Source organism: Linderina pennispora (genome assembly GCF_002104995.1).
Source record: "Linderina pennispora strain ATCC 12442 chromosome Unknown DL89scaffold_1, whole genome shotgun sequence".
Lineage (NCBI taxonomy): Eukaryota > Fungi > Kickxellomycota > Kickxellomycetes > Kickxellales > Kickxellaceae > Linderina > Linderina pennispora.
In genome coordinates, this window is record NW_024468249.1 from 538,734 (window position 1) to 554,333 (window position 15,600).

The window sequence follows — 15,600 nt, forward strand, 5'->3', positions numbered from 1 at the left end:
ATTGTGTTCAAGCCGAGCGAGGCTGACCATTCTAAACGCAGTAGCACCCAGATGTATTGCTGGTTACTGAATTTCATAGCACTAACTTTCTTCTCTATTGAAGTGGTGTGTGGCACAAATTGCATGCAGTAGTGGACATCGGCATCTGGGCATAATGGCTGGGCAGATGAGCAGCGGCCATACGCTTCTTTGCCAAGGCTAGGCCAACCACATAGTCGGCGTTTACATCCACACTCTTTATCTTTGCATATCTTCACTTGCCAGACGTGCTTCACACAGCCAATATAGTATTTTCCTTACATTCAACTATCAGAATAATCAAACATGGAAACATCCGCAGTGGAAGCCATATCCGATGCTTACATCAAATACCAGTCTTTCAAGTAAGCCGAAACATTTGCAGGGGTGTTTGAGCACATGCTAAGCGTAGAATAGACACTGACAGTATTATCGATTAGCTCGCTGTGGATTATTATGATGCTGTACGGATCGGTCGCAGGCAATGTACTACGTCATTCATGGCTTGGACGTATTGATGGACCTGTTTGTCCGACAGGGGATATCGGTAAGTAACAGTGTCCAGCATATACTGTCAGTTATACCGAAATGCAACTACTGGAGCTAACATGCATACTTTGAGGTCATAGTTTGACAAGTTTGGAGCTGGCAAGGGGTTCTGGGCAGGTAAGTACGCAGAGCAATGCGGGCATAGTTGAAAAGCGATGGCTATGTGCTAACCGCATCTCTATTTCTCTATTTGGATAGTTGTTACCGGATGTACGGACGGCATTGGAAAAGAGATGGCACTCCAGCTTGCCTGACAAGGGGTTCAACATAATCCTTCTATCAAGAACGCAGTCGAAAGCTGGACGAGATGGAGCTGGAGATAAGTAAGTAGTCGAATCAACCTGTCCGCTTGCCCTCATCGCTTGGGCATCAACTAAATAGCACTCGGATCTTTAGAAAAGCGCGGTGTCATGGCCAGGAGCTACGCTGTGGATTTTTCAAGATGTACTGAGAAGCAGTGGGCAGATATCGGCGAGCTGGTGAACTCCGAACAAAGTGAACATTCTAAGTATGCGCTACCAGGAGATAGTTTGCCACTACGCGTGCAGACATCAACTAATGGTATAAATCGCATGTAGTGAACAATGTCGGATTCTGCCACCCTAATCCCATTTATTTTCGACGAGGAGGATCCAGCAATCTGCGACGATATGGTTGAGGATCAATATCTCGACCATGATGAATATGACTCGGCTAATTGTGCCGCAGCTGCGCGAGCGTAAGACGGGCCTGATCCTCAACATGGGTTCGTTTGCAGCCCTCCGCTCCTTGCCATTCCTCTCCGTCTATGCTGGAACCAAGGGCTTTGTCAAGACCATGGTCGCAGAGTCTGGCATATCGAGCTGGAGCCAGACGGCATCACAGTATCGCATGTATTCAGCTTCTGGGTGACCTCAAAGATGTCTGGGTTCCGCAACCCAACGCTGTCCGTGCCGACCCCTGAGACATACGTCCAGTGCACATTCGATCGTCTCGGACTGAGATGCGGTGCCACTGACTCGTTTACAACCATCCCGTACTGGCCGCACAGCATTCTAAACTTCATCGTCAGCTGTCTGTGGGACCCACGCCATGCCCCACCGGTTCAGTACAGTAAGTTGTTGGCGTGGAAAGTGTGAGATAGGTTGATCTGACAGCGGATACTCTGGAGTATGTGTGCTAACATTGGAATATTTTTGTAGATATTGGCAACAATCTGTACCAGCTCGGCCTGCTGAGACAAGAGAGGCGGAGGATCCGGCACGCTGAACGCAAGAAGGCGCTCGAGGAGCAGCAGGCAAAGGCCGCTCAGGGGACGGCTGTTGCTCAAGCAGCTTAGCGGCTTTTTTAGTGTTTCACGTTTTCGTCTAAATTACCAACCATTTTGAGATGCAACTTCAAAACTTGTGAAGAGAGGACTTCTCACACCGCTGTGTTACCAGCTGTTGCCTGGCTTGCCTAGCCTTTTTGCCTGAGCAGCAATCCATTCGCGCGTCGTCTTTGTCTGCTCCGACTCGAAGCCGGGGTCTGGCAGCAGAAGCTGATTGCTGGTTGGGAACCCGGCGTCAATGTGCTCTTTGACAATGGTTGCCAAGGCATCGATGAAGGGCGGGTAGGTCGTTGAGTGCCTCAGGCACGCAAGAACTGTGTAATTCCAACCTCCTCGGCAACCTCGCCATACTCGATATCGAGCTCAAACAGCGTTTCGATATGGTCCGATGTGAAGGCAATCGGGACCATCACTAGCGATTTGTAGCCCATTTTGCCGTACTGCTCGATGACCGACTCTGTCTGGGGACCCATCCACCTGAGCGGGCCGACTGCCGACTGCCACACGAGGCGGTAGGGGTTCTTGATGCCCCGACGGCGCAGCTCATCGACAACGTAGGCGACGGTGCCGCCAACCTCCGCTACATACGGATCACCACGGTCAATGACATTAAGCGGGAGGGAGTGCGCTGAGAACAAGATTGGTGCTGTATCGCGCACGTCTTCAGCCAGCTCCTTCACCTTCGCCTCGACACGATCAGCAAACGCCGACACCAACTTTGGGTGCGTGCCCCAGCGGTCAATGAAGCTCCACTGCAGCCTGGACTCTGGGTCCAGCTCCTTCTGCTTGCGGTACAGCTCGTTCAGGTTGCTGCCAGTGGTCGATCCTGAGAACTGCTGGTACTGCGTGAATGCAATGACATGCTCGACACCATCCCTGATCATTTCCTCCAGCGCTTCCTGCGTATCGGGCGCAGTGTAGCGGAAGCCCACGTAGTACTGGTGCGGCGCAGTCTTTGGGCAGATCTGGTCCAGCGACCTCACCATGCCCTCACCCTGCAGCCTGGTCCACTTTTCAATGGGCGAGCCACCGCCGATCTGCCTGTACTGGTCCTTGACCTTCTCCACGCGCCGCTTAGCGATGAAAGGGCCAAGCAGGTTCTGTGCCGGTAGCGTCATGATGTCGCGATCAAGGAAGATGCCGTCAAGGAACTGCTTGACGTCGTCTTGTGTGCGCGGCCCACCCATGTTCATCAGCAGGACGCCGACCTTGGGGTGCTTGCTGTTGGCGCTAGTGCTGAGTAGGCGTAAGGCGCGGGCTTTCTCATCGCGGGCTTTCCTGAGTACGCACTGCATGGTGGCGCTGAATTTAGAAGATAGTATGGAATTAGGAGGAGAAAAAGCGTGTGCTAAGCGTCGGAAAGCGGTTGGCGGCAAGCAGCGCTTTAAACCTATACCAGCCCAAGGCTGCTTTGGCGAAACAGTCCACTTGGCGCAGTAGCCCGAGCCGGCTTGCCCGGCTTGTCCGGCCAGCACTGAGAGTGAGCTGACTTGCCTAGAAAGTGCCGATCATCAGAGCAAGGTACCAGAATGGCCAAACCGCAAAATCCGCAAGCGTGGTACACTGTGCCGCTGTGTCTATCTCTCCTCCCCAAATTTTCCGCACCTACCTTAAACCCTATCTCTTTTTGTCGCTCATGGGGCTAACTGACGAGAAGGAACAGCTTGTTCCCGAGAATACCGCGGCTGCTGCGAAAGGCGCAGCGCTCTTGCGCAAAGAAGGTTGCTGCTGGTTTGCTGTCGGCAGCCGGCCTGCTGGCTGCATTCGGTGCGCTCTCCGGACTACCAATGCCCGAGTGCATGTACGCTCACACAGCCATGCCAATGGCAAATGTGTCCGCTGCCACTGCAGGCGGCAGTCTCGATGCTGGGAAGATATTCCTCGGTCTCACTTCTACCGATCGCTTGCGGGATAACCTGCAGAAATATACGTCCGAGACCCGTTTGGGTGGAAGGAACAAAAAGTTCGTAGAATACACACGCGACTACTTTTTGAAGCTTGGACTCGACACCCAGGTTGCAGAGTACTATCCGTGGCTGAACTATCCAGGTTGACCAGAGGGTTGCGCTATTCAATGCAACCACGGGCCAAGTTCACTTCGAGGCTGGGCTCAAGGAGGATGTTATTCCAGACGACCCTGCATCAGAGTACGCTAGCAACCTGCCTGCCTTCCATGGCTACTCCGCCGATGGCAACGTCACTGGCCAGCTCGTCTATGCCAATTACGGATCGCATGAGGATTTCAAGGCTCTCAAGGCGGCTGGAATTAGCGTAAAGGACAAGATTGTGCTGGTGCGCTACGGAGATGTGTTCCGTGGGCTGAAGGTCTACGGAGCCGAGCTGGATGGTGCTCGTGGTGTCCTGATCTACTCGGACCCTGCCGATGACGGCTATGTCCAAGGTCCGGTCTACCCGGAAGGGCCGTGGAGACCTGAATCGTCATTCCAGCGGGGGTCTGTCCAGCGACTCAGTCTCTATCCAGGTGACCCACTAACGCCTGGCTATGCTTCAACCAAGGATGCGCCGCGCATTGATGTCGACAAGGCAGAGAGTCTGAACCGCATCCCATCACTGCCTCTGTCATACCGCGATGCAGAGCCGCTGCTGCGTGCCTTGAAGGGCCAAGGCAAGCCTGCAAAGGATGTAGGCGATAACTGGGTCGGTGGCCTGACATCGAAAGGGTGTTGAGTACTGGACTGGACCGAGTGAGCTCGATGTCAACCTCCTCAACAAGGTCGAGTACAAGAACACCCCAATTCCAGAACGTTATTGGAAAGATCCGTGGAAGCGATGAGCCGAATCGGGCCATCATCATTGGTAACCATTTTGACTCCTGGTCGGCAGGTGCTACCGATCCAGCATCCGGCTCAGGCAGCGACTCTTAGAGATTGCACATGGCTTGGGCGAACTGCTGAAACTTGGCTGGCGTCCACGCCGCACTATTATTCTGGCATCGTGGGATGCCGAGGAGTACGGCCTGGTCGGTTCGACTGAGTGGGTTGAGGAGAATCTAGACTGGCTGCGCGCCGAGGCTGTCGCATACCTGAACGTCGATATGGCAGTTGCTGGCCATGACTTCACTGCATGCTGCTTCGCCGGTTCTGAAGGACTATTCTCTACTGACGTGACGAAAAAGGTGCACCATCCTAACAGCACCGAGTCTGTCTACAGCATGTGGGCTAAGAAATCGCTAGGAAAAGACGCCGTCGAGGTCGCCCCGTCCCGCGGCAAGAAGCTTCGTGTCAAGAAAGCACAGCCTCATGTAGAGCCGCTTGGATCTGGCAGCGACTACACTGCGTTCATGGCTCACGCTGGCATATCGTCGCTTGACATGGGGTTCAGCGGCCAGGATTCGACGGCGCACTCCAACTACGACAGCTACAATTGGATGGTGCAGAATGTCGATCCCGATATGAAGTACCACGAAGCCGTTGCTCAGATCTGGGGCCTGATGGCCATCCAACTTGCCTCTGATCCCGGTCCTGGATCTCAATCCTGTTGCCTATGCCAAGGAGATCAAGCAGTATGTTGTACAGATCGAGGACTCAGCTCGCCAAGGAGCTGCACAAGTCGAAGAAGTACAAGAGCAAGGACATGGATGCGATAATTGCCAAAAAGCTACGGCATGTCCGCAAAGCCCAGCAGCTACTTTTGGCCAACGCCCGAGCCATCGAGCAGGATAAGAAGCGCCTGCTTCGCGTGTACGGCGAGGACTGCGAGATGACCAGCAAGCGGCGCCAGGCCATCTGTGTGCATCTACGCAAGCAGATCAACGACCTGCACGATGCGCCTGGAGCGCCAGTTCCTCGACCCCGAGGGCATTCCGGGTCGCGAGTGGTACAAGCACATTTTGGCAAGTCCCGGGCGCTGGCTCGGATACGGCTCGCAGGTGTTCCCGGCGCTGGCTGAGGCCATCGAAGATCACGACTGGAAGAGGTTCCAGCAGCACGAGAAGAAGACGGCAGAGATCCTGTATGGTGCAGCCTGGTTCCTCCGCGAGATCTAGCTTTTGTATTTGTTTTAGTATTTAACGTTGAGTGCATGTTTGCCCAAGCATGACATGCACTCGGCTGTTAATTTAAACGGCATAGCACCCCTGCCAGTGCCCAACTAGCACTTTAGAGCACATGACTGCTCCGAGTCAGGAAAAGTGCAAATGCATGTCGGCCACTGGTGCAGCTCGGGTGATTGTTGGATGGATGGCATGGGAAGCGCTGTGTATATAGAACCACCGCACCTGCGCAGAACGAATGGTCTGTCAAAGACCGCACACCCTGTTTTTTCTCTGCTCTACCAACACTATTCTACCTATCACCCCTCTATTACCACCCACGTTCATCAGGGACGAAGTATCTTTAAGCACGGTTAAATGCACGACCAGTCGCTGTCCCTATCTGATATATCAGAGAAGCTTCCTCTGCTCTCACGCTCCGACCGATCGCGGCGGTCGGCTCACGCAGCAGCAACCTTACTTGTGGTGGCTGGTGCGCTGATCCTGGCCGGTGTTGTCACTGTTTTGTGCCAATGCTGGAGTGATATCGACCACTTTGACGAGCCCACAAAGCAGCAGCTCGATGCCTTGCACCTGTTCCTTGATATTCCGTCGACGGAGCATCTGCGCGACAATCTGCAGTACTATACATCTGGGACACACGTTGCTGGCATAAACCGCACCCAGGCTGTCTACACCCGCGACTATATTCAAGCGCAGGGAATCGACGCAGAGATTGTCGAGTACTATCCGTGGCTGAACTACCCGGCTGACCAGAGGGTTGCGCTATTCAATGCAACCACGGGCCAAGTTCACTTTGAGGCTGGGCTCAAGGAAGATGTTATTCCAGACGACCCTGCATCAGAGGATCCGAACAACCTGCCTGCCTTCCACGGGTACTCCGCCGATGGCAACGTCACTGGCCAGCTCGTCTATGCCAATTACGGATCGCATGAGGATTTCAAGGCTCTCAAGGCGGCTGGAATTAGCGTAAAGGACAAGATTGTGCTGGTGCGCTACGGAGATGTGTTCCGTGGGCTGAAGGTCTACGGAGCCGAGCTGGATGGTGCTCGTGGTGTCCTGATCTACTCGGACCCTGCCGATGATGGCTACGTCCAAGGTCCGGTCTACCCGGAAGGGCCGTGGAGACCTGAATCGTCATTCCAGCGGGGATCTGTTCTACGGCTGAGCAACTACCCTGGTGACCCGCTAACGCCTGGCTATGCTTCAACCAAGGATGCGCCGCGCATTGATGTCGACAAGGCAGAGAGTCTGAACCACATCCCATCACTGCCTCTGTCATACCGCGATGCCGAGCCGCTGCTGCGTGCCTTGAAGGGCCAAGGCAAGCCTGCAAAGGATGTAGGCGATAACTGGGTCGGCGGCCTGACATCGAAGGGTGTTGAGTACTGGACTGGACCCAGTGAGCTCGATGTCAACCTGCTCAACAAGGTCGAGTACAAGAACACCCCAATCCAGAACGTTATCGCCAAGATCCCAGGGTGGGAAGAGTCTGAGGACACTGTTATTATTGGCAACCACCGCGATGCCTGGTGTGCTGGTGCATCCGACCCGTCTTCTGGCTCGGCAGCATTGCTGGAGGTTGCCCGCGGCTTTGGCGAGCTATTGAAGCAGGGATGGCGCCCGCGCCGCACCATCATCCTCGCATCGTGGGATGCCGAGGAGTACGGCCTGGTCGGTTCGACAGAGTGGGGCGAGGACAAGAAAGATTGGATTCATGAGAACACGGTTGCATACCTGAATCTGGATGGTGGTGTGCGTGGGCACGACATTCAGTTCAAGGCATCGCCTAATCTGCGCCCACTCATATACGACGTGACCAAACGGGTCAAGCACCCTCACTCGAGCAAGTCTGTATATGATGTCTGGTCTGAGCGCGACAGCGCCATTCAAAAGCATCTGAGCAGGCGCCGTAAGCCCGCTGTAGGGCCCTTAGGGTCAGGCAGCGACTACACTGTGTTCCTCAACCACCTGGGCGTGTCCTCGATTGACTTTGGGTTCAAAGGTGGATCTGGCGTATACCACTCAAACTATGACAGCTTCAAATGGATGACGGGCTTTATTGACCCTGACTTCACCTACCACCGCGCCAGTACACAGATCTGGGGTGCCTTGACCATCGCCTTGGCCGACGAACCCGTTCTGCCTTTCGATGCACGGCAGTACGCCAAAGACCTGCACAAGTACATTGACGACCTGAAACCCAGCATAGTCCGCTCGTTTGGGGTCGGCCACGCAATGGCAGAGAGAGCGCTGAAGCGGCTCTACAAGGCCGCTGGTGAGCTTGGTACTAGCGCGCGCCATATCGATGCGGAGCGGCGCCATCTGCAGAAGAAGTACGGCGATCAGTGCAACATGACCGGACACCACCGGCTTGTCGTGTGCAGCGACATTCGCAGCAGCATCAACCAACGGCTGTACAAGCTGGAGCGCGACTTCATCGACCCCATGGGGTTGCCAGGCCGCAAGTGGTACCGACATGTGCTAGTGAGCCCAGGCAGGCGGCTCGGATATGGCTCTCAGACACTACCAGCGCTGGCGGAGGCCATCGAGGATGCCGATTGGAAGCTATTCAACAGGCTGGTGAAGCACACGGCTGAGATCATCAACAGGGCCGCATGGTCGCTGCGCGAAGCCTAGCCGCATAGCCACACACCAATGTTTCTATCTCTTTCACATAGTCTTTAAAAATGTCTTGTATATCGTAAAACACGTCTACTCCCGGAGCGGCGCTTTCTTGAAGTACTCCCACTGGCGCGGGGGCGCAAGCTCCTCGAGCGGCTCCCAGGCCTTCCACTCGGCCATCTTGCCAATCAGGCTCAGCTCGTCATTTGCGACCTTGATCAGCTCCTCCAGCTGACCGCCGTCAATCAGCGCCTCGATCTTCTCAGCGTCCTCGTTCTGCTCTACGATCTTCAGGCGGTGCGCGGTCAGGGCCTCGACGGACTGGCGGTACACGGCCTTCTCGGGAATCTTCGTCTTCACCTCCTCCAGAGTCCGCTTGTACAGGGCGATGAGCTGCGGGCGCGCCTCGGGGTTGACTGGGACTCCAACAATGCCGGTCGTGACCTAAATAGAAATTGTGCGCTTAGCCTCGGGCTGAGGGGCGGTTTTCTAGCGCTCCATTTTGCGGACATGTCTGTCGTTAATGTACCTTCTGGAATAGAACGCGCGCGAGTCTCATTGTCGGTTCGTTGAATGGGATGTGTGTATGAATTGAGGTCTGAAAAAGAGAGCAATAAATGCAGCGTCGAAATGTCGAAATGTCGAATTTGGACACGGGCTGCTAAACCTCGAATGGGCAGAGCCAGCCGATTATCTCTAGGGCCAAATCATGATCCCTATCTCTCTGGCGAATCACCAGCAATCATGCAGTTTGATTACTGCATCCCGATGCTCGGAAACCCCGACAGCACCAGAGGCAGGCTCGGATGGGCCGAGCCAGGCAGCGGACCTGCTCGGAGTTGGGCACAGCGACGTTCTCGAACGCCAGCCCGGTTTCCCCATCTAGGCGGCCGGCGACCACTACACTGCCATTGAAGGGCTCTGCTCTGTCGGACGCCTTCGATTTGGATGGCGGACACTGAAAATTGGAGGGAGATCGTGTACATGACGTGCGAAAGAGCCGTGCGGGATGCGCGGTATCTCCGGGCAACGCCAGCATGTGCGACGGTTTGCTTGAACGGCTTGGCATATCGAATGTTCGCCTGGAATGCCGGTCTATCTGTTTGCGCTGGTCTTATCGCGATGAGTGTGGGCTCGCTCGCTGGCTGCCTTTTGCATGTGCGGCCCAAATCTGATGCATTACCGCAAGCATCTAAGGGTGTTTGTTTTGGCCACCTGAGCTCTCTGGGGGAGGCGATAAAAGCGCGAGGTAGACTGCAAGCCAGGCGGCCTCTTTTCCTTCTTCTGCCGCCTCTTTGTCGTTAACCGCACCACGCAGCTTTTTCTTTGTAATCTCTCGCACCGCCGTTCGTTCATGTCGTCTGCTCTCGCTATCAAGGCCGCTGCCATTCTTGGCGGATCCGGTGTCGCCCTGGGTGCCTTCGGCGCGCACGCGCTCAAGCGGATTGTTGAGGACCCGCACAAGATCCAGCAGTGGGGCACTGCGTCGCGCTACCAGCAGATTCACGCGTGCGCGCTGCTCGCCATTGGACTGTCGGGCAAGCAGGCTCCGTATGCGGTCTATCTGCTGACCGCGGGCTCCATCATGTTCGCCGGCTCCATCTACACGCTGGTGTTGCTGGGCGAGCGTGCGCACAGCATTGCCCTGATGACGCCGCTCGGCGGTCTCACCATGGTCGCTGGCTGGCTGTCGCTTGTCACTCTGGCTCTGTAATTTCCAACAAAAAGAAAAGAATATAATATTTTTGATACTGACGGGAGAGCCCTACTTCAGCGTGGCCTTGGCGACGGTGGCAGTGGTGCAGACCTGGCCGTTGACCAGCAGCTTGTGGAACTTCTTGTCCTCGTTGTACCAGCCGGCCTCGCAGTCGTCGTTGGTGAACAGGCCGGGCTGGATGGTCTCAAAGATCTTCTGCTTGGGCTTGAGCAGGGGCTCGGGCTCCTGGCCCTCAAAGCCCTCAAAGTACACGCGGTCACCAGGCTTGCTGCCCTTGGGCGGCTCGACAAACTCGACCGTGTTGCCGTCGGGGCTGGTGCCGCACAGCACCATGGCGAACGACTTGACGCCACGCATGGCCGCCGGCTTCAGGTTGCACACAAGCACCACGTCGCGGTTCTGCATCTGCTCGATCGGAATGAACCGCACCAGCCCCGACACCACCGTACGCGGGGCCTCCTCGCCCACCTCGATCTGCTCAACGTACAGCGCATCGGCATCCGGGTGCTTCTTGACGTCGGTGATGTGGCCCACACGCAGGTCGATCATTGAGGGCACGATCTTGACCTCGGCCTTGGGTGGCTGCGGCTTCTTCTCCTTCTTGGCCTTCTTCTCCTTCTTGTCGCCAGCGGGCAGCGGCGGCGGCAGCGGCAGCCGGCTTCTCCTCAGTCTTCTTGTCCTTCTTGTCCTTCTTGCCGTTGGTCGGCCGCCTGCTTCTTGGCCGGCGCCGGGGCATTCAGGTCGATCTCAACAAGCTTCAGCCCAGCAGCAGCCAGGGCCTCGGCCGAGACGGTGTGCTGCACCAGATCGAACCAGCGCGAGAAGTTGCTCCAGTTGAACCGCTTCTGAGCCGACAGGCCCTCCATGTAGGCGTGCACGTTTCCGAACGCAACGATATCGGCAACGGTCAGGTAGTTGGCCACCAGGTATGTCTTACCGTTCAGGTGCTCGTTGATGGTCTGCGAGAACGCCTGGCGCTCCGTGGGCCCGTGCCGCGCCGACATGGTCATCCACTGGCTAACCTCGGCCTGGTCCGTCTCGGTCTTACCAGCCAGGTCCTTGTTGTACTTGGCCGCAAGCTGCTGCGCAATCGAGTTGGTGCCCTCGACCTTCTGGCCATCGAGCGTGAGCTGCGAGATCTATACACAGCAGAGTGGACTGTTAGCGTGCTGTTTACGGTTCGGGACTCGCGTGTGGAGGAAGCATGTGCATTTGAGCAAGTTACCTGATCAGCGACAGCGTCAACCGAAAGATCCTTCTGGGCCTCAGGCAGGCTGGCGAACAGCAGCTTCAGCGCGGAATCGTTGCTGGAAATGGCGACCGACATTGTTGTTTTGTTCGTAATGCACGTTTGGAGGAAAAGTAAAAGCTGAATGGGCGAACCAGGAAACAAGACCGAAAAATTTTCACTTTATAGGCCTCGCTGGCTGAAGCGGCTCGAGTTCTGGATGTGGGGAAGTGTCCTGCGCTCAATGACGATTTCGTGTTTTATTTCTCTTTAGTGGCAGCCGGATCGTCGGTGCGCTGGCTCAATTCCAGTCAAAGAGCTGGCCCACACGACATTCAGCTCGCTAGACTAGACGCGCTGTTGCTGCCATTGCCCTCCTTCTTTTTCTTCGCTTCCTCTATCCCTATCTTATTATCTACTAGCACCCTCGTATACCATGTTTCTGGCATATCTGAGCCGTCTAGTGTTCACGTCGATGGCGACGGTCGCTTTGACCTTCGAGGCTGTGCCATGGATGCGTGAGGCATTCATAAAGTACGGCAAGACACGGCCTGTTGCAAAGACAGACCCCACCAGTCTTCTCGGCCGGTTCGCCCGCGCAACAGTATCCAAGAACATGTTTGCCCAGTTCTATGCAATCGGCGTTATTGTCAGCGCAGCGCTGACCGCGGACTTTTCCAACTGGTACCAGTTCAAAGCCCAGCAGGCCATGGACGCTGCGCCCGAGCGCTTTTACTTCCGATTCTACATGCAGCTTGAGTATTGGCTGCTTGGCGCGACACGCGAGTCATTCATTGATGCCCCGACATCAGCACTGCTGCTAGCCATGGGCATGTACAATCTGCATGTCATTCTGCGGCTCTACGAGACAGTGTACCATCAGCCAGCAACCAAGGCGCAGATGCACGTCGGGCATTACCTGGTGGGTCTGGTGCACTATGTGTTTGCTCCGCTTGGGATCATCAGCGATGCCATTTACACGCCCGGGTGGGTGCCGGCAAACGCATACCTGGTGTTGACTGGAATGGCCGTGTTTGCATATGCATCGATCCACCAGTGGCGATGCCACCATATCTTGTACAAGCTGCGGTTCCAGTCGTTGCGCGAGGAGCGAGAGCGCAGAGAAAGAGAGGCAGAGGCAGAGACATCGGCGAAGGAGGCCAATGTGCAGGCGGCGTACGTGATTCCGACTGGCGACTTGTTCCGCTATGTATCGTCTCCGCACTACCTGTGCGAGATCCTTGTGTATATTGCACTCTGGCTGGTGACCTCGTGCCAGAGCACCACCATCCTGATCATGACCATATGGAGCGCTGTCAACCTCGGGATCACCTGCTAGCGAGTCTCAGAAATGGTACAAGTCCACGTTTGGCGACAAGTTCCCGCGCAACCGGCGGGCGCTGATTCCCTTCGTCTGGTAGACAAACATAGGCTGGAGAATAAAATGCGTTTGTATTAGAAACACTCTATATACTGCTTGCGCACATTGCTACTGAACAAGGGGGGTATATGTACGTCTGGGAGGCTAATACTCGTCCGTCTTGCCGCGCTGCTCCCACGATCTCTTTGATGAGCCGCCGTCACGGTTGAACCTAGGGCGGTCACTGTGTCCCTGGCCTGACCTGTATCCGCCCTCAGACGAGCCGTTGCCGTCCTCGCCAAAGCTACGCGAACGGCTGTAGCCCCTGTCATTGCCAAACGAGCGGTTGCCATAGTCGTTTTTGCGCTCGCTCTTTCCGAAATCTGCTGTTTCCACCGTCCTCATAGTTGTTGTACTGGCGCGGCGCCCGGTCGCCTCCGAAGCGAGACCCGCCGCTACGGTCACCACCGTAGCGCGATCCGCCGTAACGGTCGTTGCTGGAAGCGCGAGTTGCTCCGGTTATTGTTGCCAAAGCGCGAGTTGCCCCGGTTGTTGTTGTTGCCGAAGCGCGATCCACGAGGCTTCCTGTTCAGCCCAAGGCTATCCTGCAGAGCGCGCGGCAGGGGCGGCTGCGGGCAGTCAAACGGCTTCAGAATCTCGGCTGAGGACTCCAGGACAGCCTGGCCGTGCGGGTTACCAATCAGCTCAGTGTGGCCCTGGTAGAAGCCGACCAGCGACAAGAACGTATCCTGAACCCTGTCAGCCTCGGTGTACATCGCTGCTGCCTCCCAGCGCTTCGCCAGGTGCGCGACATCGCCACCCTGGAAGCCCACAATGCTCTCGAGATACTCAGGGGTATACTTCTCGCTGTGCTTGATCGGCAGGTTCTTTAGGTGGTTGAGGAACTGTGTCTCCATCTCTGTAAGGAGAATGACACCTTCGCCCGACTTGCCAGCGCGACCAGTACGACCCAGACGGTGGATGTACGACTCGGCCTCAGTGGGAATGCCGACCTGCAGGACCATCGACACGTCGGGGTAGTCAACGCCGCGAGCAGACACGTCGGTAGTGATCAAGATCGAGCTGTGGCCGGCGCGGATCGGCGCCTTACGGAACCTCTCCGACACGCGCGACCGTGCGTCCTGTGACATCTTACCGTGGATCATCATAATGTCAACGACCTCCTCGCCATTCGGTTCGTGGCGCTTGTGTGGCTGGCGACGGTTGCCGAAGCGGTTGCCGCCGCTGTTCTGGTTCGCCACACCCTTGCGCAGCAAACTGCGGATCAGCTTGGCGTACATGTCTGTGCTCTTGGTGGTCGGCATGAACATGACAATCTTGGCTCCGTGGTTCTCAGCCGTGCACTTTGCAATGTGCGACTCGATGACATCGCAGATAACCGGGAAGTGGTTCGAAAGCTCAACAGTGATGTACTCCTGCTTGACGTTCTTATGTGTGTTCGTCTCGCCCTTGTCTACGCAGTCGATGATATCAAACCCACGCTTGAACACGGTCGGGGCCAGCTCGCGGATCTTGCGATCCATGGTTGCCGAGACCAGGAACGTCTGGCGGTCCTCTGGCATACGGTAGATGATCTCGTCAATCTCCTTCTTGAACCCCATCTGCAGCAGCACATCCGCCTCATCAAAAATCAGGAGCTTGGTCTTGTCGGCCAGGCTGCTGAAAATCGGCTGGTTGTTGAGGAAGTCGAGAATCCGTCCAGGCGTGCCAATAACGATATCCGAGCGCTTACGCGCAAGGTCGTTGATCTGGTAGCGCGAGCTCTCACCACCGATCAACGACTGGACATTCCAGCCGTGGAACGTGGCGAGCTTGTTGGCCTCGACCGCGATCTGCTTGGCCAGCTTCGCGCGTCGGGCTGACAACCAGACAGCCAACGGCGCGGCCCTTCCGCCCGCGCTCCGGGTCCTGCTCGTACGCGCGCTTCAGGACATCAATGGCCGGCACGAGGAACGCTGTTGTCTTTCCTGTGCCTGTCTTGGCCTTGATCATGATATCGTTCTTAATGGGCATCAGCGAGATGATCTTGTCCTGCACCTTGCTGGCCGTCTTGAACTTTAGGATGTTGGTGATGGCGCGCATGGTGTTGGCGTCGATGTCCTTGTAGTCGGCGAAAGGCACGGGCACGTACTCGTCAGCATCAGCCTTCTTGGACTCGGTGCCGATCTGCGCTGTAGCGGGCTGCTGCTCGAGCTCCTCGGTGGCACTTTGCCGTGCGACAGCCTCACTGGCTAGGAAACGCGCAAACATTGCCAGCGGGCTGTTCCGCTGACTAGTGAGATATTGTGTGGCAGTCGAGGGTGCGATCATGCGGCTGCCCAATGCAGGCAGCGTGCTGCTGGTGGTAGCGACGCGGGCTGCCCGCAGGCTGGCCAGAGAGCGCGGCGCGATCCGGCTTGTTGTGGCAATGAACCTCTGCATGCTTGTCAATAAGGATAGGGAGGATATGAATATGGAGGAGAAGAGGTGCAGAGAATTTTTACCCAATCTCGCCAGGCTGGGTGCTTTTAGCTAGCCATTAGCGCAAGCAAAAAAAAAAAAAACGACTGGGAGCCGGCAGCACGCTGATTCGCTGATGGCTGCGCGATGATTGGCGATCGCATATCACTGGATTGATTACGCTGGGGGCTTGGGGTCCTACCAAGCCCATCCTCGAGTGGTTTCTGGGCCTGTTGAGCCGATGCCAGAAAGAAGCCGTTGCTGATCTGAATACGCGCCAGCACCAGCATCTCTGGCGGAGGCAGTAGCGCCGCAGAGCCTG

General features: G+C 56.1%; 9 protein-coding genes across 9 annotated transcripts; 5 read left to right on the forward strand and 4 right to left on the reverse strand.

Moving 5' to 3' along the window:
• Nucleotides 1-251: 251 nt before the first annotated feature.
• DL89DRAFT_263804 (uncharacterized protein) lies at nt 252-1,941 on the forward strand. Its single transcript, XM_040885988.1, has 8 exons — nt 252-383; nt 459-504; nt 648-684; nt 766-777; nt 949-1,075; nt 1,227-1,386; nt 1,410-1,659; nt 1,749-1,941. Exons 1-8 carry the CDS (start codon nt 325-327, stop codon nt 1,883-1,885), a joined length of 828 nt encoding a protein of 275 aa, XP_040747001.1. The 5' UTR covers nt 252-324; the 3' UTR covers nt 1,886-1,941.
• Nucleotides 1,942-1,981: 40 nt separating this feature from the next.
• Nucleotides 1,982-3,193, reverse strand: DL89DRAFT_319503 (ferrochelatase; the record flags this gene model as incomplete). The annotated part of the gene is made up of 2 exons (XM_040891134.1): nt 2,228-3,193; nt 1,982-2,174 (listed from the first exon to the last, which is right to left on the reverse strand). The coding sequence occupies exons 1-2, from the start codon at nt 3,169-3,171 to the stop codon at nt 1,982-1,984; spliced, it is 1,137 nt and encodes a 378-aa protein (XP_040747002.1). The 5' UTR covers nt 3,172-3,193.
• Nucleotides 3,194-3,463: 270 nt separating this feature from the next.
• On the forward strand, nt 3,464-5,882 carry DL89DRAFT_319504 (Zn-dependent exopeptidase; the record flags this gene model as incomplete). The annotated part of the gene is made up of 8 exons (XM_040891135.1): nt 3,464-3,542; nt 3,574-3,891; nt 3,926-4,519; nt 4,557-4,610; nt 4,639-4,693; nt 4,762-5,306; nt 5,435-5,626; nt 5,673-5,882. The coding sequence occupies exons 1-8, from the start codon at nt 3,513-3,515 to the stop codon at nt 5,880-5,882; spliced, it is 1,998 nt and encodes a 665-aa protein (XP_040747003.1). The 5' UTR covers nt 3,464-3,512.
• A 582-nt stretch (nt 5,883-6,464) lies between these two features.
• DL89DRAFT_207058 (Zn-dependent exopeptidase) lies at nt 6,465-8,507 on the forward strand (the record flags this gene model as incomplete). Its single annotated transcript, XM_040884108.1, has 2 exons — nt 6,465-8,099; nt 8,136-8,507. Coding segments are annotated over 2 exons (2,007 nt in total), but the record flags the coding sequence as incomplete, so codon positions are not given.
• Nucleotides 8,508-8,565: 58 nt separating this feature from the next.
• DL89DRAFT_4102 (uncharacterized protein) lies at nt 8,566-9,163 on the reverse strand. The gene is made up of 2 exons (XM_040891634.1): nt 9,058-9,163; nt 8,566-8,957 (listed from the first exon to the last, which is right to left on the reverse strand). Exons 1-2 carry the CDS (start codon nt 9,070-9,072, stop codon nt 8,604-8,606), a joined length of 369 nt encoding a protein of 122 aa, XP_040747005.1. The 5' UTR covers nt 9,073-9,163; the 3' UTR covers nt 8,566-8,603.
• A 485-nt stretch (nt 9,164-9,648) lies between these two features.
• On the forward strand, nt 9,649-10,318 carry DL89DRAFT_4116 (DUF423-domain-containing protein). The gene has a single exon (XM_040891636.1). It carries the CDS (start codon nt 9,868-9,870, stop codon nt 10,225-10,227), a length of 360 nt encoding a protein of 119 aa, XP_040747006.1. The 5' UTR covers nt 9,649-9,867; the 3' UTR covers nt 10,228-10,318.
• On the reverse strand, nt 10,279-11,557 carry DL89DRAFT_289503 (nucleic acid-binding protein; the record flags this gene model as incomplete). The annotated part of the gene is made up of 3 exons (XM_040889962.1): nt 10,279-10,848; nt 10,983-11,369; nt 11,456-11,557. 3 exons carry the CDS (start codon nt 11,555-11,557, stop codon nt 10,279-10,281), a joined length of 1,059 nt encoding a protein of 352 aa, XP_040747007.1.
• Nucleotides 11,558-11,894: 337 nt separating this feature from the next.
• On the forward strand, nt 11,895-12,879 carry DL89DRAFT_289504 (uncharacterized protein; the record flags this gene model as incomplete). Its single annotated transcript, XM_040889963.1, has 2 exons — nt 11,895-12,773; nt 12,802-12,879. The coding sequence occupies 2 exons, from the start codon at nt 11,895-11,897 to the stop codon at nt 12,877-12,879; spliced, it is 957 nt and encodes a 318-aa protein (XP_040747008.1).
• Nucleotides 12,880-12,892: 13 nt separating this feature from the next.
• On the reverse strand, nt 12,893-15,295 carry DL89DRAFT_263806 (DEAD-domain-containing protein). The gene is given in 3 exon segments (XM_040885989.1): nt 12,893-13,218; nt 13,308-14,683; nt 14,703-15,295. The coding sequence occupies 3 exon segments, from the start codon at nt 15,258-15,260 to the stop codon at nt 12,984-12,986; spliced, it is 2,169 nt and encodes a 722-aa protein (XP_040747009.1). The 5' UTR covers nt 15,261-15,295; the 3' UTR covers nt 12,893-12,983.
• Nucleotides 15,296-15,600: the final 305 nt, after the last annotated feature.